Below are 23,031 nucleotides of genomic sequence, written 5' to 3'. Positions count from 1 at the left end.
TAATCCTCGAGGGAATGCCTCTCTCCTCACGCCTTGAAATGAAACATGGGAGGGGCTTCAGCATGTTAGGTCAAAATTGGACAAAGGGTGGAACCAAGCTGTACAAGATCATCCAAGACAGTGGGAAGGTCATGCATCGGAGGGGTCCTTTGCCTCCTTCTTCTCAGGCACCCCTAAACTGGCTGGTTATAGGCACCCCAACTGGGTCAAATAAAGCAGCAGCAGCAATGCACTAGAGGGACACCCCCGCCCTTCTAGCTCACCCCATTTGCCCTTTGCCATAGCCACAGATGTCGAGGCATGGCTATCCAGCTCTCTGAGCTTCTCTGCAAGAACCTCGGTTGGAATGAGAAAGAGGCCATGGGGAGCAATGGGACCCCAGCAAGCACTCACCCCACACCCTCCACTGCCTGCTCTCTGCCAGAGATTCCGAAAAGCCCTCTTGGATCAGGCTCCCTAGAAAGTCCAGAAGTAATTATCTTGCTCATAGGTAGGCACAGATGCGCAGTGCCCTGATTCTTCTGCTGCTCGGGCCAGCTACTGTTCATTCAGTAACCAAGTACAGTGTCTAATTAAAAATGGCATGACTTTTTCCCTTTCTGCCCTAATTTGTGTATATGGGTATTCACTGAAGGCTTAGCAAGCCAAAAATAAGAAGCAGGAAGAAAGAAAAGGAAAGGAATCCAGGTAGCCTCTTTCAAACTAGTTATCGAGGCTGGAATTTCAGAAAGACCTTGACTTCTAGTTCAATTATGTGTCTTAATAGCAACCTGAAGAGAAGCTGGAATTAAAGATGGTCTCGATTCACAAATTGTTCCTAAAAATAGTTTCCTAGTTCTTTTCTTCCGTAAATCGGGAAGAGCCTAAATGGTGATGTTTTAATTAGTAATTTACCAGCTAATGTCTATGGGACAAATGCATCCAACATCCTCATCACCCTCACCTACCCTTCACCTCTCCCAGCTCCTCTCTTCTCTCAGTTCCAAACTACAGTTGAAAAATAACTTAAATAAAAAAAGCCTGTGTTCATGTTAGACATAAGGCACCAAAACCTACCCGCCATACTAGGGCAGAGAAGCACTCATGGCTTGCATCCTAGAGGCCGTGATTTTAATAACCAGCATGGGGAGGGCACACGCTCCCACTCTGGTCTCAACCTCCAACCAGCGGCAGACAATGCAAAGGGAAGAAACTGTGGGGTTTGAGCCCAGAGGGACGTGAATAAATGGTCTGATCTGATGTCTTCATCATAAGGAATCTAGGACCCAGCGGAGCCAAAAGGTGACCCTAGGGTCTCCAGCTGGGTCAGAGTTCAGTTGCGAGTCTCCTGTGCAAATCTTACTCTGTCCTAGTCGGCAACATCCAGGCCACCTAGACTCGCAGCCGAGAAAGAGGTCTAGGTCTCTGCGGCTTAAAGACGTCTTCCCATGCCATTCCGCACCCTAGGGTGTTTATCTCCTGCTGTGGCGTAGGTCCCTGGCCCGTCCTGGTCCTGGCCTATGACCTCACTGTTACCCGAGACGTAAAAACTGCATCTCCCATGCCAGTAATTCAGACTCTGGACCTGGTATCAGCAAGACACAGCGTTTCTTCCTGTGAAATGTCCATTTTACTCAGATCCGCACTGAGGAGCAGTGGGCAGGAGCTGAGGCTGAGGACTGGGCATGACGGCCCTGGGGAGCCCCCCATGACTAGGTCGGGAAACGTCCAGGGGGCCCCAGGGCTAACGATCCAGTAGCCTGGAAGCGCTGAGGAAACGGACTAGAAAGAGTCCCGCGGCCATGCCCCTCTGCCCCCTTGAGCGCATGGAACCCCCAGGGGGGACAAAGGAGGCTGGCACACAAAACACAAAGGCAGAGGCAGGGCCGGAGCGGGGTCCTTCACACCAGCGACGGGAAGCAATGCTCTTTCGGCAGTGACTTCTCTGATAGCGCAAAGACTTTAAGTCCGATGAGAAGCAGGTACAAACCCATGATAGGTGAGAACACTGAGTTATTCTGGTAGGTTCTTTCCAGTTCACTAAAGTGGAAAGGCATTAGAGATGGTGTTAGCATCTTGCTAGGATTATCGTCATCTCTTCAGTGCCACGGGCCTGCTGCTTAACCCCCTTCCCATATCTCTTTGTGCTTCCCCTACTAAAGCAACAACCCAGCCCACAAGTACTACTTGGCAGTCGACCCCGTGTCCGGCTCTCTCTACGTGTCGGACACCAACAGTCGGCGGATCTACCGAGTCAAGTCTCTGAGCGGAGCCAAGGACCTGGCGGGGAACTCGGAAGTCATGGCAGGGACTGGGGAGCAGTGCCTGCCCTTCGATGAAGCCCGCTGCGGGGACGGAGGGAAGGCTGTGGATGCCACACTCATGAGCCCTCGAGGTAAGGCCGGCCCCAGGGAGAAAGCCCCGCCCCAGGGAGAGCCGGCCAGGAGCTGGGCTTGCTCCTTCTCACTGGAACCCAGCTGGGCCCAGGCACTCACAAACACAGCTTTCCCTAGAAGGATTCAATGCTGAGAGATTGCTTTGGCATGTGGGTGTTTCCTTAAAAAACGTATTTGTTTATTTGAATTCAGCTTTCTTCACCCACCTATGCCATACCCCAAAAGTGGGATGGATTGCTCTTGGAGATTGCTGGCCATGGCCAGTCACAGGGTCAGAAGGAACTCGGGCTCCGGGAGCCACAGGGCCACTAGCTGTGTGGGCTGGAGACAGAACAGAGCTGGTGGGTGGCCTCCAGCCACCCCAGGTGTTCATGTGAGATGACAGTGCACGTGAAGTCGAAGGCACAGTGCCTGACGTTGAGTAAATGCCCAATAAAAATGGGTATCGTTTCCAAGGGCCTGCGATGGGTGGGAGGAGCTCGTGGAACCAATGGATCTCTTTTTGAAAAAGGCCGAGAGATAGTCAAGGTAAAGGACCAACCATCTGAAGGTCCAGTTCTTCTGAGAATTCTCAGTTCCCATGAAAGCAGCCAGGAAGGAGTCCTGGGCGTGGGCGTTGGAATGGAGATGGAAAAGAAGTAGGAGCTTCTGTCTGCACCTTACCAGGGGAGTGCTGGGGCCGGCGTGCCCCCAGGGCACTGATGTGCTAAGTGGAGTCAAGGCTTAATTGGGAGTGCTTCCTGGAGGACGTATTCTGAAGTGTGTGCCTGCAAGAATCATTATTTTCTCAACCTCATTGTTGCAATCAGTTGTGATGGGTAGTCGAGTAATTATCACCCATAATTTTGCAAGCTATGAACTTGGGAAATAACTTCTTCCCTAAAGAGCATAGGCAGCCCTGCCTGGTGTGGCTCAGTGGACTGAGCACTGGCCTGCGAACCCAAAGGTCACCGGTTCAATTCCTTATCAGGGCACATGCCCAGGCTGCATGCCAAGTACCCAGTTGGGGGCATGTGAGAGGCAACCAATCAGTGTATCTCTCACACATTGATGTTTCTCTTCCTCTCTTTCTCCGTCCCTTCCCATCTCTCTAAAAATAAATAAAATCGCTTTGTTAAAAAAAGGAGCACATGCAAAGCTATTTCCCCATTCATTCGTTTGCAGCCTAAGGTTTGTGCTTCAGTTGGGTGGTTTTACAGCCAGCACCCAGGAATAATGCAGATCTCAGCACGGTGCTCCTGAGAACCGCTGCTCCGAGGGTGATGAGCCACTCAGTGAGGTCCGAGAAGATGATGCCCAGTGAGGCAGCCCCACCGCCACCCCACAAGCTCTGCTTCTTGTCAAAAGACACACTCCCACTGTTTGTCTTGCTCAGGTATCGCTGTAGACAAGAATGGCCTCATGTACTTTGTGGATGCCACCATGATCCGGAAGGTCGACCAGAATGGAATCATCTCCACCCTGCTGGGCTCCAATGACCTCACTGCGGTCCGGCCACTGAGCTGCGACTCCAGCATGGACGTGGCCCAGGTAGGACTCTCTCTCTCTCTCTCTTTCATTTCTCATCACCAAGCCACACCTGGTTCTTGCCCTGATATTCTCACCAGCAACCTGTTTGAGTGGACTAGGAAGGGGGAGCTAGAGATGGAGATCACAAGGGGATGTGCAGAAGGCTTGAGATGAACTAGACAGCGAGGCAGACTGGGAAATGTCAGATGGGAGCGAGAGAGAGAGATAGAGGGAGAGAATTCTGCTCAGAAAAGTGGAGCAGGTGGCATTCTCCAGCCGTGGCCGATTACAGGGTAGGAGCCACTGCGTAATTACCTCCCTTCTCCATGATTATTGCAGGTTTGAGAAGGTACCATACACTGTTATGCGTCGATCGGAACTTCTCTGTTAATCTGAAATGATTGCACCCGCACTATATAAACCTTTCTTTTGTGCGGTAATAACTGGACCAGAGCCCTCTGCAATATTCCCCCAAGTGAGATCCCTTTAGTCCGGGCTCCTGCAGTGGCAGAGCACACACACAGGCAAGCTCGAACGTACAGTGTAAGAAACTGGACTCTACTATACAGGTTCTAAACAAGCTGGAATACCCGTCTACCCTTACTGTCAGGGCCCTTCCAACCCTCGGCCAACCCCGCCAAGTTCAGCTTGAATGCTGCAACAAACTGACAGCTCTCAACTGAGATTTTCATTTCAAATTCTGCAGAGAAGGAGTATGTTCTGTCCGGTTCATTTTTTTTCTGGCAAACACTCAGGTTGCAATGCGCTGGCCAGCCTGGGCAAGCCCTGCCCTTGAGTCGGGGCCACATTCCAAAGTGCATGGCGTCTTTTTGTGGATTTGATAAAGGGGTCTTCTTAAAATGAACAGAGCTGCCTCGGGCCCGTGCCTTGGTGAGCAGCATACGGCACCTTAGCCCCTTATGCAGTGAACTACCTGCACTGCTATACGTGACGGCTCCGACCCTAGTCCACTCACCTGGGGCTGAGAAGAGCATCATGGGAGAGCTGGTGACCTCCTGTAGCCACAGCTGATGATACAGGAGGAGACGGTTGTTACATAGTCTCTTCTCCATCCTGCATAGTCCGCATGGGCTGTGGGCGAGCGGTTTATGACAGGCATGTCTCCATACAGTGTGTTAGTGAAAGAGTCCCCCCCCCCCCCGCCCCAGCGGCATGAAACCAATACAAGTGTCCTGCACAGTTAAACTCTGGGCATGTTAGAAGCCGTTGTTTCATCGGATGCCGTGTCACCCCCAGGTTCGCCTGGAGTGGCCGACAGACCTGGCCGTCAACCCCATGGACAACTCCCTGTACGTCCTGGAGAACAACGTCATCCTGCGCATCACCGAGAACCACCAGGTCAGCATCATCGCGGGGCGCCCCATGCACTGCCAGGTCCCGGGCATCGACTACTCGCTCAGCAAGCTGGCCATCCACTCCGCCCTGGAGTCGGCCAGCGCCATCGCCATCTCTCACACCGGCGTCCTCTACATCACCGAGACGGACGAGAAGAAGATCAACCGCCTGCGCCAGGTGACCACCAACGGGGAGATCTGCCTGCTGGCCGGCGCCGCCTCGGACTGCGACTGCAAGAACGACGTCAACTGCAACTGCTACTCGGGGGACGACGCCTACGCGACCGACGCCATCTTGAACGCGCCGTCCTCCCTGGCCGTGGCTCCGGACGGCACCATCTACATCGCGGACCTGGGCAACATCCGCATCAGGGCGGTGAGCAAGAACAAGCCCGTCCTCAACGCCTTCAACCAGTACGAGGCCGCGTCCCCCGGGGAGCAGGAGCTGTACGTCTTCAACGCCGAGGGCATCCACCAGTACACGGTGAGCCTGGTCACGGGGGAGTACCTGTACAACTTCACCTACAGCGCGGACAACGACGTCACCGAGCTGATCGACAACAGCGGCAACTCCCTGAAGGTGCGGCGGGACGGCAGCGGCGTGGCCCGCCACCTGCTCATGCCCGACAACCAGATCATCACCCTCACGGTGGGCACCGGCGGCGGCCTCAAGGTCGTGTCCACCCAGAACCTGGAGCTGGGCCTCATGACCTACGACGGGAACACGGGCCTCCTGGCCACCAAGAGCGACGAGACCGGGTGGACCACGTTCTACGAGTAAGTCCGTGTCCCGGGAACGTGTTCCCCCGGGAGCGCGCGTCCCGCCCTGGCCCGCGGCAAAAATGGCCACCGCGTGGCGCTCAGAAATGCTGCTTCACGTGGTCCTTCTAACCTCAGTGTCTGCTTATGGCCGCGGGGCATTCCTGTCCGCTCCCCGCCCCGCCACTCCCAAACCACGTGCGCGATCGGGTCTCTGACGTGGAACGTTCTCCCCGAAGAGCTGGGAATTCCGATTGGCCGCTTGCCGTGCCAGGGTCCGATTGGACACGCACAGCGCCCCCTGGGAGATCGAGTGTTGATTAACCTCGCTGATTATTCCTGTTCGCCGTGCGAACGGAAATTAGAACCTAAAAGGCAAGATCCTGGCGGGGGGCCGGGGGGCGGGGGGCCGCTCCTGTAATTGGCCAATAGGTCCAGCCACACGCTTGATTGCACAGACAGGTAGATGAACTCTGAGTTTCCTCTTCAGCAAGAGCAGATCAATACAGATAAAGCGCTAGGTATATTAAAAGATGCGAGAGCTGGTCATATTTCCCCTAACAATTATCTCATACTTAATAGTCCCGCCGCTTGTTTTTTGCCAGAAAGCTGTTTTCCCTCGTTGCTGCAGGCGGCACTTGGTCAGACTGTGGGCCGCTGCTGGTATTAACCAGTGGGGTGCTGGCTGGAGGAAACTGCTGAGAGGCCCCCTTCTGCCAGTTGCTGGCAGAGACTGGGGTGGGATTTTCAAGGGTCTGGCTCTGCTCGATGGTGGAGGATCTAGTTAACCTCTGCCTATTTGGAGTCCTTGCTTGCTTTCTGTCTAGGTGTTGCTGCTAGCCAGGAACTGAGTAAGTGAGAGGCGGGTTGTCAAAGAGGGAAAGGCGGACAAGAGAGGAACATTGTTGATCACTCCTAAATCCTGGAAGGTTCACTTTCTGATTGTCCTGACAATGGGTTTGGGAGAATGTGCGGGAAGCTGTTGCCACCTGCTGGAAGTTTGCTGTATTGCAGAATTGCTTTCCTAGGCTCTGTCGTCTTTCTCTGGGCAAAGCTGTCTTTCCCAGACTCTGGTAGCATCTAAAATCCTTCAGGGCACAGAAACTGGATCCAACTTTATGGTCCAGTTCCTCTGTCCCCAAAGGCACCATCCGAGTGCCATCTGTAGCTCTCACACCAAGTTAGGTTAAAGCTGTACAGGGACCCACACGCCTCCTAGGTCTCCATCTTCTAAAGGCCCAGCACGTTTCAGAGATCATGTGTGTGTTGGCTCACCAGGTTGGGGAAGAAACCACGCCACTCCCAGAAGGCCAGTCTGAATGAGGCCTGACTTACAGACTGGAGCAGGCGTGGGGAGTCCCGTCGCGCCTGCTAAATTCTCAGGCTGGGGAAGCACAGCCAGTCTCTAAACTTAAAACTACAACCAATCTCTCTCTCTCTCTCTATCCCTCTCTCTCTGTCTCCCCCTCTCCCCCACCTCGCCCCCTACCTTCCTTCCTTTCCCTGCCCCCCTCCCTCCTTTATTTTAAAATGTAACATACTTTGTAGTTTAACTTTTAGTTTATTTTTGCCCTTTATCCAGCACATACACTCATGAAGACAGGGATTTTCATCCATTTTGCCCTTAGCAATGCCCCCAGTGTCTTGAACAGCAAGCACCAGGCACACAGTACTCCTCGATAGTCACTGAATAAGCGAGTCCAGAGCGGCTTCCAGCACCACACGGACCAAGGCTGGCCTGGTTCCGTGGGGTGGCCTTGAGGCCCCGTTGCAAGAACTCACAGCGACTTGCAATGACGCGTAGGTGCGTTTGCAAAAAGACCTGAGTGTGCAGACCCTCTCCGCGCCGGGATGTCAGCATGGCTGTGGGCAACCGACTCTCCTTCGAAAGTTAAAGAGGATGTGTTTTCCACCCTGTTGCCCCTGAGATTCTGGTCTCAACCCCAGTCCTCTGTACCAAGAAAGCAGAATCTCTGACTCCTGCTCCTTCTGTTATAAGGAGCAAGGCAGCCTGCCCGTTGCAAATGTCCAGGTAACGCAGGGGATTGGAAGTCAGGCCTGGCCTGGGTCCCCCAGAATAAGCACCTCGCACAGTCCCTCCTGCGCAAGAGCTGGGGACAGCGTCTGTCGTCACTGGGAGCGTCACTGGGCACCCGTACCGAGCACTCAGCACTGCTGTGTTCATTTTCACTGAGGACAATTTGACATATGAGATTATGTCAGTTGTGCGTGTACAATATAATGATTCCGTGCTGCTGCATATCATGAAACAATAGCTATAATAAGTCTAGTTAACCCCGGTCCCCCTACCGCTGTCAAACATTTTTTCTTGGGATGAGAACTTTCGAGATCTCCCCTCCTAGCAGCTTTCAAATATGCAGCACAGTGTTACTAACTACAGTCACCATGCTGTGCTTTCCCTCCCGTGACTTGTTTATTTCGTAACTGGAAGTTTTCCCCCTTTGACCCCCTCTACCCATTACATGCACCCCACACCCCACCCCCACCTCTGGCCAGCACCAATCTGTCCTCTGTATGTACGAGCTTGTTCGGGGTGGGGGGGCAGGGGGCGTCTTTCTCTGTCTGACTTACGTCCCTTCACATAACGCCCTCAAAATCCACCCGTGTTCTCGCAATGTTTTAATCTTTTTGTGGCTGAGGACTATTTCGTCGCATTGTCTACAGCACATTTTCTACATCCATTCACACATCAGTGGACTCTTAGATTCCATGACTTGGCTGCAGCAAACAAGTGGTACATATGTTTTCTCAAGTCAGAATTTTCTTTTCTTCCCCACCCTCCCAAATAAACACCCAGAGGTAGAATTGCAGGCTCATCCGTAGTTCTTTTTAGTTTTTGGAGGCAGCTCCATGCTGTCCTCCGCAGTGGCTGCCCCGGTTTTCATTCCCAACAGCAGCGCACGAGGGTCCCCCTTTCTCCACGTCCTCGCCGCACTTCTCCTGCGAGCTGCCACTCTGACGGCTGCGGGGCGATTGCTCACTGCTGTGATTTGTGTTTCCCCGATGATTAGTGACCCTGAGCACCTTTCCGTGCACCTGTTGGCTGTCTGTATGTTGTCTTTGGAAAAACGATTTTTCAGATACTCTGCCCATTTTTTAATCAGATTGTTCATTTTTTTTGCTATTGAGTTGTAGGAGTCCTATATATTTTATGTCTTTGGGGTATAAACACCTCATCGGATATATGATATGCAAGTATTTTATTTCATCCAGTGGGTGTCTTTTCACTGCGTTGATAGTTCACTTGGCTGTGCAGGTTTTCAGTTTGCTCTAGTCCCACTTGCTGAATGTTTTCCTTTGTTGCCTTCGCTTTTGGTGTCAAATCCAAAAAAATCACCACAAAGACCAACACCAAGGAGCTTGCTGCTCATCTTCTTCTAGGTACAGTTTACGGCTCTAGATCTTACTAACTTTTTAATCATTTAATTTCTGTGAGTAGTGTATAATAGTGGACAAGTTTCTTTTACCTTTTTTTCTTTTCTTTTCCTTTTTTTTTTTTTTTTTTGCATGGGGCTGTCCAGTTAACGCCATTTATTGACAAGACTGTCTTTACCCCATTGGATAGTCTTGGCTGTTTTGTCATTAATCAATTGTCCGTGTATGCATTGTTTTATTTCTGAGCTGTTTTGTTCCATTGATCTGTGTGTCTGCTTTTACGCCAATAGCATACTGTTTGATTACTGTGGCTTCGTCACACAGTTTGAGATCAGGAAGCGTGATGCCTCCAGTTTAGTTCTTTCTCAAGATTGCTTTGGCTGTTCCGGGTCTCTTGTGATTCCATACAAATTTTACAATTGTTGGTTTCATGTCTGTGAAAAATGCCTATTCATTTTTTAATCAGTTTGGTGTTATGCTGTTGAGTTATGTGAGTTCTGTATGTGTTTTGGATATTAACACCTTATCAGATATATGATTTGCAAATATTTTCTCCCATTCAGTGGGTATCTTTTTTTTTTATAGTTTTTTGCTGTGTGGAAGTTTTTTTCATTTGATGTAGTCCCACTTGTTGATTGTTTGATAAAAAGAAAACTGGAATTTTGCCCTGGCCAGTGTGGCTCTGGGGGTTGCAGCATCATCCTATAAACTGAAAGGTCGCAGGTTTGATTCTTGGGAAGGGCACACGCCTGGGTGGAGGGCTCAGTACCTGGTCGGGGTGTGTACAAGCAACTGATCAAATGCTTTTCTCTCATTTCAATGCTTCTCTTCCCATCTCTCTTCCTCCCTTCCCCTCTCTCTGAAATCAATGAACACGTCCTTGGGTGAGGATTTTAAAAATTGGAATTTTGATAGGGACTGCGTTCATTAAGTAATATGAGTTGACTGAGTGGTAATTGAGTCTGTTGCTTTGGGTAGTATGGACATTTTTTAAATATCAGTTCTTTTACTCCATGAGCACAGCACAGAATATCTCTCCATGTATTTGTATCTTCAGTTTCTTTCATCAACATCCTATAGTCTTCAGTGACAAGTCACTTACCCCCTTGGTTAAATTTGTTTCTAGGTATTTTTTATTCTTTTTGGTGCAATTGAAAATGGGATTTTTTTATTCTTTTTCTTTCTGCTAGTTTGTTACTGCTGTATAGAAGTACAACAGATTTTTATATATTGATTTTGTTTCCTGCAACTTTACTGAATTTATTAGTTTTCAGAGTGTTTTAGTGATGTCTTAGGGGTTTCTCTCTCTATCACGTCATATGCAGATAGTGACACTTTTACTTCTTCCTTTCCAATTTGGATGCCTTTATTTCTTTTCATACCCAATTTCTTTCCCTGGGATTTCCACTATTATGTTGACTCAAGTGACATCTTTGTCTTGTTCCCTGATCTTAGAAGGAAAGCTCTCGGCTTTCTGCTGTTGCAAATGATGCCAGCTGTGGGGCTGTAATGTAATAGACAGCCCCGACTGCATGGAGTCACGTTTTCTCTACACCCACTTTGTTGAGTTTTTATCGCAAATGGATGTTGAACTTTGTCCAATGCTTTTCTGAGTCTGTTGAGATGATCATGATGCATATCCTCTGTTTTGCTAATGTGATATATCACATTGATTGATTTGTGAATGTTGAACTATCTTTCTATTCCCTGAGGGGGAAAAAAAGTCCCATTTGGTCTCAGTCTTCAAACATCCACGGAGCGTGACTCTGACTAGTTCACCCAGCAGCAAAATTTCTCACACTGCTGAGAGCGAGGAGCCAGCCCTGCATTCCTTTATCCCAGAGACATTGGCCGAGCACCCTCCACATTTGCTTTTGTGGTCCCAGGCCCTAGTGACAAAGTCCAGTGGGCCACAGTGGTTCTGGCCACAGGAATCCTCCTCTGAGATCCTGCCACCGTCTCCATCATTCCAACCTGCTAACTTTGTCCCTGTCTCCAATCCAGACGGAGTCACACCTGGAGGTTGGTAGTTTCTCCTTCTTTTTAACCCTCCAAGCAAAATGATCTTCTATGTCCCATCTTCCTCCCCATCTCTTCTCCAGTGACAACGCTGATCTGGGTGACATCAAGGCCTCTACATTTAGACCTTGAAAAGAGTTTGCTTCCAGTGTGGGCTACAAACCAAAGGGTCGCTGGTTCGATTCCCAGTGAGGGCACATGCCTGGATTGCAGGCCCGGTCCCCAGTGGGGGCCACGTGAGAGGCAACCACACATTGATGTTTCTTCCCCTCTCTTTCTCCCTCCCTTCCCCCTCTCTAAAAATAATTTTTTTTAAAAAAGTCTGTTTCCTTTCCCTGGGGCTTCAGGAAGGTGCAGACTTTCTGAATACAGTAGATCTTCCAGAGCAGGGACATGCCCCCACAGTGGAACAGCAAGGCTCCTGCTACAGGAGGCAGAGAAAGCACTCTACACTTAGGGAGGACACATACATAAAGGGCAGGGGCTCCACTTCTGGCACCTTTCTGGCAGCAGAGCTGGTCGCAGGTGTGCCTAGCCCTGCGTGCTGAGGACCACCGAGGTCAGGTACGTCACTGGGAAAACACTGGAAGGGCTATTCGGGGAGCTGAGCTGTGCTTGGTGTGGAGCTCTAGGACCAGAGAAGAGGTTCCAGGCAGCCAGGCTTGCTATGCTTGTGCCGAGGCACGGGGGTGATTTTTGGCCCAGCAGGATCGATTGTCCAGAGGACTAGGAGGTGACAAGTGGGACAAGGCTGTACGAGTGTCGAAGACCAAGGGTGTGGATGGTCTCAAATGCTAGGTTTTGATTTGGTTGAGAAACCAATGGGGAAAGGGTAAGGTTAGTTCAGAAGAGAAGTGACATAAGGAAGCGGATCATTTTTAGGAAGGTTCATTTGGTGGCGTTGTGTGGGCACATAAGGAGCAAAAGATGCGTAGAAGCAGGTGTTCCCAGTAACCTGGGGAAGCACAATAAGGGACCCCCGGCCTCATAAGATGTTCTCACTGCATTGAGTCGGCTATATCAGTGGACAGTAGACAGTGTCACCATCATGTCTCAGGGCAGGTTGGGGTTTTGAGGATCGTGACAAGGGGCCTCCGACTCATGTACCACCTGGTCGCTCCACGTTCCAGGCTCTTCCTGGAAGAGGCTCTTCCTGTGGCCCTATGAACCTGTCTGTTGCGAGGTCCCAAGGGTTGGAAAAGACTTCAGCCCCAATAACTGTGTTTCAACCAGTGTGTCTGTCCTCCAGCTATGACCATGAGGGCCGCCTGACCAATGTGACACGCCCCACGGGGGTGGTGACCAGTCTGCACCGGGAAATGGAGAAATCCATCACCATCGACATCGAGAACTCCAACCGCGATGATGACGTCACTGTCATTACCAACCTGTCCTCGGTGGAAGCCTCCTACACGGTGGTACAAGGTAAGCGCCCCCACCCACGATGCCCCAACCTTGAACTCACCTCCAGAAGTGTGAGTCACCAAGCGTCGTCAGACTTCCAGAGACCTAAAGCCACCCCTCGGCTTGCTGTTTCAGTGAAAGAGTTACAGCAAACTCTACAGGAGCTTGGCCTTGTAGAAAATGACTTAATCAGATTCAGGAGAGTATCATCTACACCCAACCATTGAGACATTTGGAAACGGCTACGGGCCTCTCTGAAAACACTAGTCAGTGTCCTCCCCACGTGCTCTCGCCACCTCCCAGCTCTCCACCCCTTCCCGCCGCCCCGGTGCACGTGGCTGCCTTCACAAAGGCCGTTTATTTTCTGGGGCCTACTTTGCGGGGCGGGGGGTCCCGTTCTGATTCTCCCTTCCACGCATTTGTTTGTTGAACTGGCTGCCCTGCAATCAGGGCTCTTTCGAGTTCTCGTGCCAAGATTGGGAGCGCAGCGGCCTCTGACCACCCCGTGGTACTGTCGCTGCTGGACATGACACGCGGTCCAGGGCAAGCGCGGGGGCTGGCAGGAAAAAGAATTGTGCAGATTAATTTTTCTTTTAATTAAGATATAATGTCAGTGGGTTAGCCCATTGTCAGAGGATAAAAGTGTCCTCTCAGTAGATAAATGGTGACATTTCTGGACTATTATCCCACAGCAGAGACTGTTTCAATGGCTCTATTTCTGCTCTGCCAAATGATTAATGATGTAGATTCCATCTTCCGCATGATGGCTCTAGTCGCAAGAGTGACAGGTCCTCACTTCCCTCCACCCCAAAAGCCAGCGTCCCCAAGGCCAGCCCAGCTGGATGCCTTCGGCCAAATAATCAGGAAGCAACATATCTGTAAAAGGAGTCTCTGAGTCACATTTCCTTCCTGAGACCTTTTGATAAAGGAAAAGGTCAGAAGTCTGGTTGACGAGGATGGATCCCATTTAGGCGGAGAAGCGTGCGTTAGTGGCACCCATGGGCTTCTGCCTCGTGCCGGCTGAGTCCCTTTAGAGCTCTGTGGAGCAGTGGTGGCATCATGGTGCAGTCAGCAGCCAAGTCATGAGGGGCGGGCAGTTGCTTTGTCTCTTGATTTTTTTTTTAAATCCAAACTTGATTTGCAGTAGATCTGACCTGTGGCTAAACCATCAAGCTCAGGTTAGATGGTAGGCAAAAGGGAAAAAAATTATATATATATACACACACACACTTAAGTCGTTTTTTGGTTTATTTTTGTCCATTTAAGCTAAACTATATGTTAAAGATCAGGGATTTGACTGACACAAATTGCATTGGCAACAGACACCTTTAAATGTACTGTTAATAGTCCTCAGTGAGTAAAGGAAAATCATCACAGCACAGTTCCTTCTGGAGCACCACATACTAATAATGTTTTTCTCCCCACGGATCGGTAGCATCTCCCCTATTCACCTTAACATTGTGTGTGTGCTAATTGGAAGCATCCTTAGACTGATAGCTGCAAATACCATGGAAACCTCTTAAAAGGGGGGTACTGTTCTCTGACGACTGAGTGGATGAATTCTTTCCCTGTCCCCACCCCCACTTACATTTCTCCAGATCAAGTGCGCAACAGCTACCAGCTCTGTAATAACGGCACCCTGAGGGTGATGTATGCCAATGGGATGGGCGTCAGCTTCCACAGTGAGCCGCATGTCCTAGCGGGCACCATCACCCCCACCATCGGGCGCTGCAACATCTCCCTGCCCATGGAGAATGGCCTGAACTCCATCGAGTGGCGCCTAAGGAAGGAACAGATTAAAGGCAAAGTCACCATCTTTGGCAGGAAGCTCCGGGTAAGTGGTTCCACCCAACTTGTCCCCCCGAAGCAGCAGGGGATACACTTTTTCCCTCGGGAGCTGGGGCAATTTCCCAGTCCCCAAGCCTCCTTTCCTCTCTTCTGGAAAAGGCAGATCTTTCCCTCAGAAGGTAGGAGCCGTATATCCCTTTGAAACTGATACCTTGGGCAAAACAGTCGCCATTTTCTAGGACTGAAAAAGGTGGGGGTCGACCGTGTGCCACAGCTGGAGAGCGCGTCGGTCCTCTGTGCACACACTGCCCTCTGCTCCCCCACTTCCGCTCTTCGGCCAGTTCAGCGGATGAGCCGGCGCCAGTGGCTCCCGCGTGCTGGGTAATTCGCTAAATCCTGCAGGGAAAACTATTGATGATGTGCCCCTGCCACTCCCGGGGTGGACAGTCTGGTAGACTATCCAGATGCAGGACCATTCGATGGGTTAAGTGAGGAGAGAGAGGTGGAGCGATCACCCAGCCTGCGGGTGGGACACGGCAAAGCCAGGACGCAGCCCCGTCTTTCTGTGACCACCAGGCCACGCAGCTTCCTGTCCAGATCCACCGGCAGCCATATAATCTGGGTCCTGCTCTGGCCATTTATCTGACACTCAGGACTGTTTCTTACCCCCAGGGGGCAATCCTAGGATCCTGGGCCCCATCGAGTCCGGCACACATTTACTGAACCCCTACCATGGGCCGGGCACTGTGCGGGGGAGGCGGGGGAGGGCCAGATGATGAGTGAACTAATACCTGAAATAATTGCAGATTACGATGAGCACTAAGGAAGACAGGGAACAGTGGAACCTGGTGGGTTTTAACAAATGCTTTGGAACCCCTGAGAGTGGAAGGCTTACTTACCGTCAAAGGAACGTGGGTTATAACTTTTGCCGGGTTATTGGATTGAACGCCAGCCAGCCCAGGTGAACTCCCTGCAGAGCCGTGCCGTTCCACGCTAAGAGCCCGCCTTTGTCTGGTTGGAGTTTAATTCTCCTCGTTAGGTTATCAGCCGCCTCCTATGTTTGTCTTCCTCTGCTGGTATCTGCACAGTTGCAAGCTGCATGCCGTATCTTCCTCCAGACGAAAATGAAATGAGATTAGTGGCTAAACCCTTAATAGCTGGATTTCAAGGCTGTGTGATTGATTTTTGATACTCTGCGCTGGAGAAGTTGATTATAAGTCGTAATTGCGCCTTTTCTCTGATAAACTGGTTATGCATTTTGACAAAGTTTCCGAAGTAAAGGTAAAATGTGGCCCTAAAATAAAATGGCTGTAATCCCAACTCTGAATATGAAAAATCTTAACAATGGGACTTGCGGTAATTAGCAGAAGTTAGGCACGCAAGTCTTATAACTGCATTCTTGCCAGGGTTAGATTTGCTGGCATCATGTTTATGCAAATCAGGACACAGCTTTATCTATCAACACCTCAACACTTAATTGTCTAGTGTTAGTTCCTGTAACAATAATCACATATCCATTTAACTCTCTTAAATGAAAATCACTATGAGATTATAACAGGTCGAGTGGACTGAAAATGTAATTTGAAAATGAGGGAGAAAGCCTGGAATTTATTTGCATCTCATTTATCGTAATGCAATTCATAAATTGTTTAGTGAATGAAATAAAAGCAACTCCCAGGAATTGCGGGCGAGCGGGTGGAAAGGCAAGGTGGCGTGGGGTGTGGGTTCAGAGCGGCCCTTTCCTCAGATGCCTCCCGAGCCCCAGGCAGGGAAGTTTGCAGCCGTCGACCCAAGGGATCTGCTGGCCCACGAGAAGGCAGGCTCTCCTCTCCTTCCCTTGGGTCCTGACCTTCTTCCCACTCCACTTCGATGCACTGTCACCTGGGGCCCTGGGGTCTCTACTTCACTCAAACGAGGTTTACACAGTGGAGTCCTGGAGGAGCGTCACATTTTATAATCCTGATTCCTTCTTTTCCTGGGTGTGTCTAGATTTGTTTTACTCCAGGTTCAAGTCTCTTCTGTGTTGGGGCTGAAAAGGAAACCCGTGTTTCACACTTTAAAATAGGGTGTTTTCTAAGAGCCAACTCTATGTCAAGGGCGATGGAGTGAGTAGACTCTAGAGAAGAGAAAGAAAATGACATCCTTGCCACGGAGAAGCTGACAGTCTAGTGACGAAGACCATGTAAAGAGGGTGACATAAGCTACAACAGAGGCTACTGTCACAAGGACAGGGACACTGCATGGGTCCTTCAGGGGAGGATAGACTGTGGCCAAGTAACAAGCCCCGGAATCTCAGGCTCAACATGTCGCAGCCCAGAGGAGCCAGGCGGCGCTCCTGAGTGACAGCTCACTGTCACTTCTCCGCCCTTTTAAGCACGTGATCTCCGAGGCTGCTGCAGCGGGGAGGGGGGCTCTCGTGACTGAAGCGGGCTGAGTGAGCAGGGCTCAGCCACCCCAGTCAGGTCTGGGGCTGGGTGGGAGACCAGGCAGAGCTCCTAGAAGAGCTGGAATCGCTTCTGAAGAGCGGTGGGAGTTAGCCCGAGAAGAGCTAGGGAAGGCGTGACCGGACGGCAGAGGGTTGCCGGTGACACAGCAAAGAGGTCAGAAAAGGGAATGGCATTTCAGGAAACTGTAACGCAGTGCGGCCGGGGACAAGGGAATGTGCTATACTGGGTGCAGATTAAAAGAGAGAGAGAGTGAGAGAGAGAACGCCAGGAGGCTGGGGCCACACATGGGAATATTTTTCTGGGCTGGCATTTACCCTGAGGACAGTGGGGAGCTGGTCCTGGGTTTAATTAGCAGAGTGATGTGTTGGGATGTGTGGTATTAGAATGGCCTCTCAGAGTCCAGAAATAAATCCTTACTTAGAAGGCCAATTAATACAAGACAAAGGAGGCAAGAATGTACAGTGGGGTAGACACAGGCTCTTCAATACGCGGTGCTGGCAAAACAGAACAGACACGTGCAAAACAATGAAATCGGACCACTTCCTCACACCGGAGGCGAAAATAAACTCAAAAATGGAATAAAGACTCAAACAGGCCTGAAACCCTAAAACTCCTAGAAGAAAACTGAGGCAGTAAACCCTTTGACATTGGTCTTAGCAATGTCTCGTGGGTGTATCTCCTCAGGCAATAGAAAAAAAATAAACAAATGGGACATTAAAAAGTTTTGCACAGTGAAGGAAACCACCAACAAAACAAAAAGACAACCTACTGAATGGGAGAAGATAGTCACAAATGATATATCTGATAAAGGGTTAATATCAAAAATACATAAACAACTTAACACACACACACCCCAAAAAAACCATTCCAATTAAAAAACGGGCAGAGGACCTGAATAGCCATTTCTCCCAAAAGGACATACAGACGGCCCATAGACGTGCCTAAAGATGTTCAACATCACTAATCATCGGGGAGAAGCAAATTAAAGCCACAATGAGATAACACCTCACACCTGTCAGAAGGGCCCCCGTCGGTAAAGCAAACAATGCTGGAGACAATGCAGATTGTAAATGAGTGCAGCCACCGTGGAAAACAGAATGGAGCTTCCTCAGAAAATTAAAAATAAGCACTGCCATATGAAAAAGCAGTTCCACTCCGGGTATTGATCTGAAGAAAACAAGAACACTCATTTGAAAAGATATATGCACCCCTGTATTTAGTGCAGCATTACCAGTGATAGCCACGATACGGGTGCAACCTGAGTGTCTGGCGAGAGATCAATGGGCAAAGAAGAGGCAGCACGTATGTGCAATGGGGTATGTATTAATCAGCAATAAAAAAGAACGGACTCGAGGCTCCTGTGACAGCATAATGGGCCTAGAGAATATTATGCTAAGTGGAAAGAGTCAGAGAAAAATACCACATGATCTCACGTGTATGTGGAATCTAAACAAAAGCAGGATAAATGAATAAACAAAACAGACCCATAGGTGCACAGAATAAGCTGCTGGTTGTCAAAGGGGAGAAGGGTGGGGGGGATAAATACATGATTTTTTAATAAATACGATAATAAAAAGCAAGAAAGCAAAACTATCATTACTTGAGGAAGCTGTTACCTAGACAATTCAAGTGAATCAACTGAAAATACTTCAGAAGCAATAAAAAAAGTTCAGCAATGCAAGTGAACCTAAGTAGAAATCTGACTCTGAGCACACACAGGCAGTCCCCAGGCCACGCCCACCCCAGCAGGCAGGCCCCTGCAACACCACGCGGGACCAGGACCGAAATGAAACTCAGGCTGGAGCAGTATGTGGCGTGTGAGCCGAGCGCTGTCTTCCACGTTCTGGAGAAAGCACAGAGACATAGCAGGACTGGGGGTCAGACACCAGGGGAGGGGTCCTGAAGGAGGGGTATGGGACAGACTTACAAACTCCCGAACTGACCGGACACCAGGCCCACACTCAGCATGACCAAGGCGATGACAAAGACAGACCTCTCGGGCCTCCTCTGATGTGGGGGCAGCCGGAGTAGAAGGGGACACTGCCGGAGGAGGAGAGGGACAGCGCGGGAGCTGCTGCAAGAACTAAATCCCAGGCAGAATAAAGAGGGAACGAGAGCGGAGAGAGTAAGCACATGCTGTTGACAGGGTTTGGCAACTAGCAGGCTTGCGGTGTCGTGCTCGCCTTTTGGGGGCCCCTCTCCATCGTGATCACAGAGACTGGGAAGCTGAGCGGCCGTCCAGACTTCGGGGACTGGCCTGCCAGGCTGTGTGAAAGAGAGAGGCTGGGAACTGGACCCCTGAACAGGTGTGATGTTCTGACAGCCCTGGTCCCCCCTCTGGGGAGGGGGAGGAGTTCAGTAGTGCAGCTGTGCAGCCGTGTAGCCAGCACCAGGTAGATGTCGCTCCCCCGCGGACAGCAGGGCACTTGCAGGGATTCTGTCTGCAGCAGCGCAGTCCCTGAGGGTGTCATGCCGTGACGTGACGCAACCGGCCTGACCTTGGCCAGGGCTGCTGGGAGTCTGGCCCGCGGAGTGGTGTGAGGGCCCAGGCTCTGGACTTCCCTGGAGTTCAGAGAAGACCGAAGATCCCAGAGAAGCTTTCAGGGTGGAGCAGGACCCAGTGACCTACTCACCCACCCCGGTCCCCCTCCTATCAGCAGTCCCGTCGGGGACATCTCTTAGCTGAGGAACGTGACAGCAGCTCTTCCTTGCGCGCTGGTGGGATGTAAGATGGCAGATGGGTGGGCTGCGAACACAGCCTCCCGCCAAAAGCTCCGTGATGCTGTGGCAAGATTCAGCCTGGGGAAGACTTTCTGTACCCTCCCGCAAGGACTTCTCCAGGAGCCTCAGTTGAAAGCATCCTCCGTCCCCCTTCCCCACACACCATGCCCGTTTGTGTTCTCTCTGGCCTTTCAGAAACACCCGAAACAGGTGTAATGGGGCATCCATAAGTTCTGCGAGCACAGCGTCGTCTCCCAGTGCATCCCTAGTGCTCCGGGGCAGGCACTTGGACCACAGGTGCCAAAGGCAGGCGTGGTGACCACGCCCCCTCGGGCTCCTCTGGGGAAGGTGGCAGTGCACGAATTCCACCGCGCCCCCCACCGACAGCAGGCGTGGGAGCAGCACAAACATGCCGCCCCTCTGCCCATCAGGGATCTCGCCACCGCAGACGACAGGAAGTACGTCCAAACCAGCTTCATAGGAAAGGGCATGGCCCCCACAAGAGAGGGGCAGCTCCCTCACTCTGGAAGCCCAAATAGTGTCATCTGGCTTGGGTGTGTGTGTGTCCCTGTCTGTCTCTCTCTTTCTCTCTCCTACACTCTCATCTCCCAGCAGTGTCTCTCTGGACAGTTGGCCTAATTTTCTCCTACATTAAAACGGTGACCCTTCCCACGGTGGGGGTGGGGGGTGGCTCAGGCAGACTTAGTCCCAGTTGACTCCAGGCTGATACCAGCTCAGCTTAGTAAACCGAGAAAAAGGATCTCCCCCAGCATCTATGTAAAAAAATAAATACGTAAAGCCCCCCAAGGAACTCCCCAGATGGAGTTTCCATCCCTGGGCCAATCGCTGGTCAGAAAAATGGGGATCTATGATTGGCCAGGCCTGGGTCACATGGATCTTGTGATGGGCGTCTCAGTAAGACTGCCTAGGCCCGGGAAGCCTTAGAGAAAGGAGAGGCTGTAACCGAAGGAAGGGAAAAAGCATTGGTTAAGTCACGCAGGTGTGCACCCACGCGGGTGCGCACACAGAGCAGATACATTCTGCATCCTCCAAAGCCAATCATAAGGCGGAATGCTGGCCCTGAGGATCCGTAAATGTATTAATATCTCCCTTCACCCCATCAAGCTTTTTTCCTAGACTTTTGGACGACAGAACTGAAACTGACCCCCTCTATTAAAATTTAAAATGTCTGCTCTTTGACTTCATGCATGATTCTGCCTGACAAGGAAAGCATGTAACCACCCTCCAGGGTAGCTCCTCCTGCGTATAAAGATTGCAAACGCAAGAAACAGCTACATGCGTGGGCGGCAGAACAAAAGGAAAATTGCTTCCAAGGTAATCTTCCATGTGATATTGGTATTAGTGTTTCTAGTATTCCAAGAAGAAGTGGGAGTTGGTAATTTTGTTTTGGTTTCCATGTAATTAATATGACATTGCAATTACACGTTGGCTGGTGCTACTTCTACTCTCGTGGCAAGTGACAGTGACAGAAGAATGAGCTATGAGGCAAATGTGCACGTGTGCATGGGAACACACACATGAACTCACTTCTGCACGGAGCCCACACAGGGAGGTCTGTCAACATACACCATCCCCATGGAAGCCTGGATTTCATCCGCTCCTTCCTGCCCTGGGCCATGCATTCTGCACCAGCTCGTGTTTGATTTTTCAAACACCAATGTTGTTCCTGGCACTGCACCTGGTACTGAGCGCATGTTGGTGAACAAAGCGGACAAGACTCTAAATCGTGGGCAGTGCTTGTGCAGAAAGAACTTGTGATAAATGTAATAGTAGCTTCCGTAACACATAATTAGAAGGGCAAACTTAAACAATGCATGCCCCAAGCAAGTGTCACTTTCCCATGACTTGCTGTTTTGGAGGGTGCGGTGGAAAAGTGGAAAGACCCTCACGGAGCTTCACCAAAGAAATTGCTATGGGTGCTATAGGGAAAAAATGTATAGGGTGAGGATAATAGGAAGTAACGGATTGAAGTTAAGGCCACTCTAAGAAAACGACATTTGAGCTGAGAACTGAATGAAGAGCAGGGATCTCCCAGGCATGGGACGGGGAAAGCCTCCTGCGCTAGGGTGCCAGCATGTGCACGGCCCTGAGACCTAAGAGACTGTTGCCTGTAACCTGAGCGGAAGAGAGGCAGTGTAGCTGCAGCGAACCAGCTGGGGGGCGAGATCAAGCGGATGGGACCTTACTGGCCCGGGTCAGGACCTTGGATATACAGAAGTCCTCCCCAAATTACCCTCCAGTGAATGCAAAGGAGCATCCACTTGCAGGCTGGACTGCCAGCAATGCCTTCCTTCTTAGACGCCAGGAGACACGTGACAGCCTTGGCTTCTGGAAGTTCACGTTGAAGGGTGACAAGTACAAGCTCCTTCTGGTCATCCGGGCTGAGCCTCCATGGCAGATGCCACTCTTCTTGGCCATATCCCTGCCAATGGCCCACCCACCTCCCCTAGAGTATTCCCACGGGGCTCTGTCTGTCCTGTCCAGTAGGACCCTCACTTACTGCTTAAGCTCTCACTTGCTCATCTCCCCACCTGCAAGGTCTGACCCTTCTCCCAGCCTCCCCTGGGAAGTCTTACTCATCCTTCCAGCCCCCACTGAGGCAACACTGCCGTGGGGAAACTGTCCTTGTCAGCCCAGATCTGGCTAAGTGTCCCTCCTCCGGTCCCATTATTTCTTCCCCGTGTCTATTCTCATCACCACATTGATGTGTTTCATTGTTGGTTCACGTGTCTTCATCCTCCTGGACCTGGAAGCTCCATGAGGGCAGGGCCAGAACTGTCTTGCTCTATCTAAAGTGTTGATCACGGTGACACGCGCATAGTATGTGCTCAGTAAATATTGAATGAATGCATGGATGGAATTTTAAGGTGACATCATGAAAACCCACTCCTTCAGACCTCGGCTCATTCTGGGTGTTGACAGGGGGTGAGGAGGGGAGTCTCCCAGACTGACTCTACTTGTGCTTGGAATGAAGACTCTCAGATATTTGAAGGACACAGGTGTCCTGGTCGTATTTCCTGGTCTTGGTTTGCCGAGTTAGAACCTTAGATCACCAGAGCTGCCAGGATTCTTAAACTCAACCTAGTTCCAGCCCCTTACTCTAAAACGTTGGTGAAGCCCCAGGCGCTGTCCAAAATAAGAGGGACGTTGAGAACATTGAGATCAAGTTCCTCGCCACCAGCAGCTCAGAGGCCGCTCCAGGTAAGGAGACGGAGGCACGGACAGTAAAGGTGCCGC

The 23,031-nt window shown here is 50.8% G+C and overlaps 1 protein-coding gene across 1 annotated transcript in view; it reads left to right on the top strand.

Annotated features, from left to right (window-relative positions):
- Positions 1 to 23,031, top strand: part of TENM2 (teneurin transmembrane protein 2) — an 842,102-nt gene that overhangs the window by 799,349 nt on the left and 19,722 nt on the right. The window contains exons 21-25 of the mRNA XM_045827298.1: positions 2,142 to 2,374; positions 3,751 to 3,905; positions 5,142 to 6,016; positions 12,663 to 12,838; positions 14,416 to 14,651. Of these exons, the coding sequence (XP_045683254.1) occupies positions 2,142 to 2,374; positions 3,751 to 3,905; positions 5,142 to 6,016; positions 12,663 to 12,838; positions 14,416 to 14,651 (1,675 nt within the window). The remainder of the gene's footprint in view (positions 1 to 2,141; positions 2,375 to 3,750; positions 3,906 to 5,141; positions 6,017 to 12,662; positions 12,839 to 14,415; positions 14,652 to 23,031) is intronic.

Source organism: Phyllostomus hastatus, unplaced genomic scaffold (assembly GCF_019186645.2).
Source record: "Phyllostomus hastatus isolate PE091 unplaced genomic scaffold, TTU_PhHast_1.1 phas_contig_150, whole genome shotgun sequence".
In the NCBI taxonomy this organism is placed as follows: domain Eukaryota; kingdom Metazoa; phylum Chordata; class Mammalia; order Chiroptera; family Phyllostomidae; genus Phyllostomus; species Phyllostomus hastatus.
This window is presented reverse-complemented; position numbering and strand designations above follow the sequence as displayed.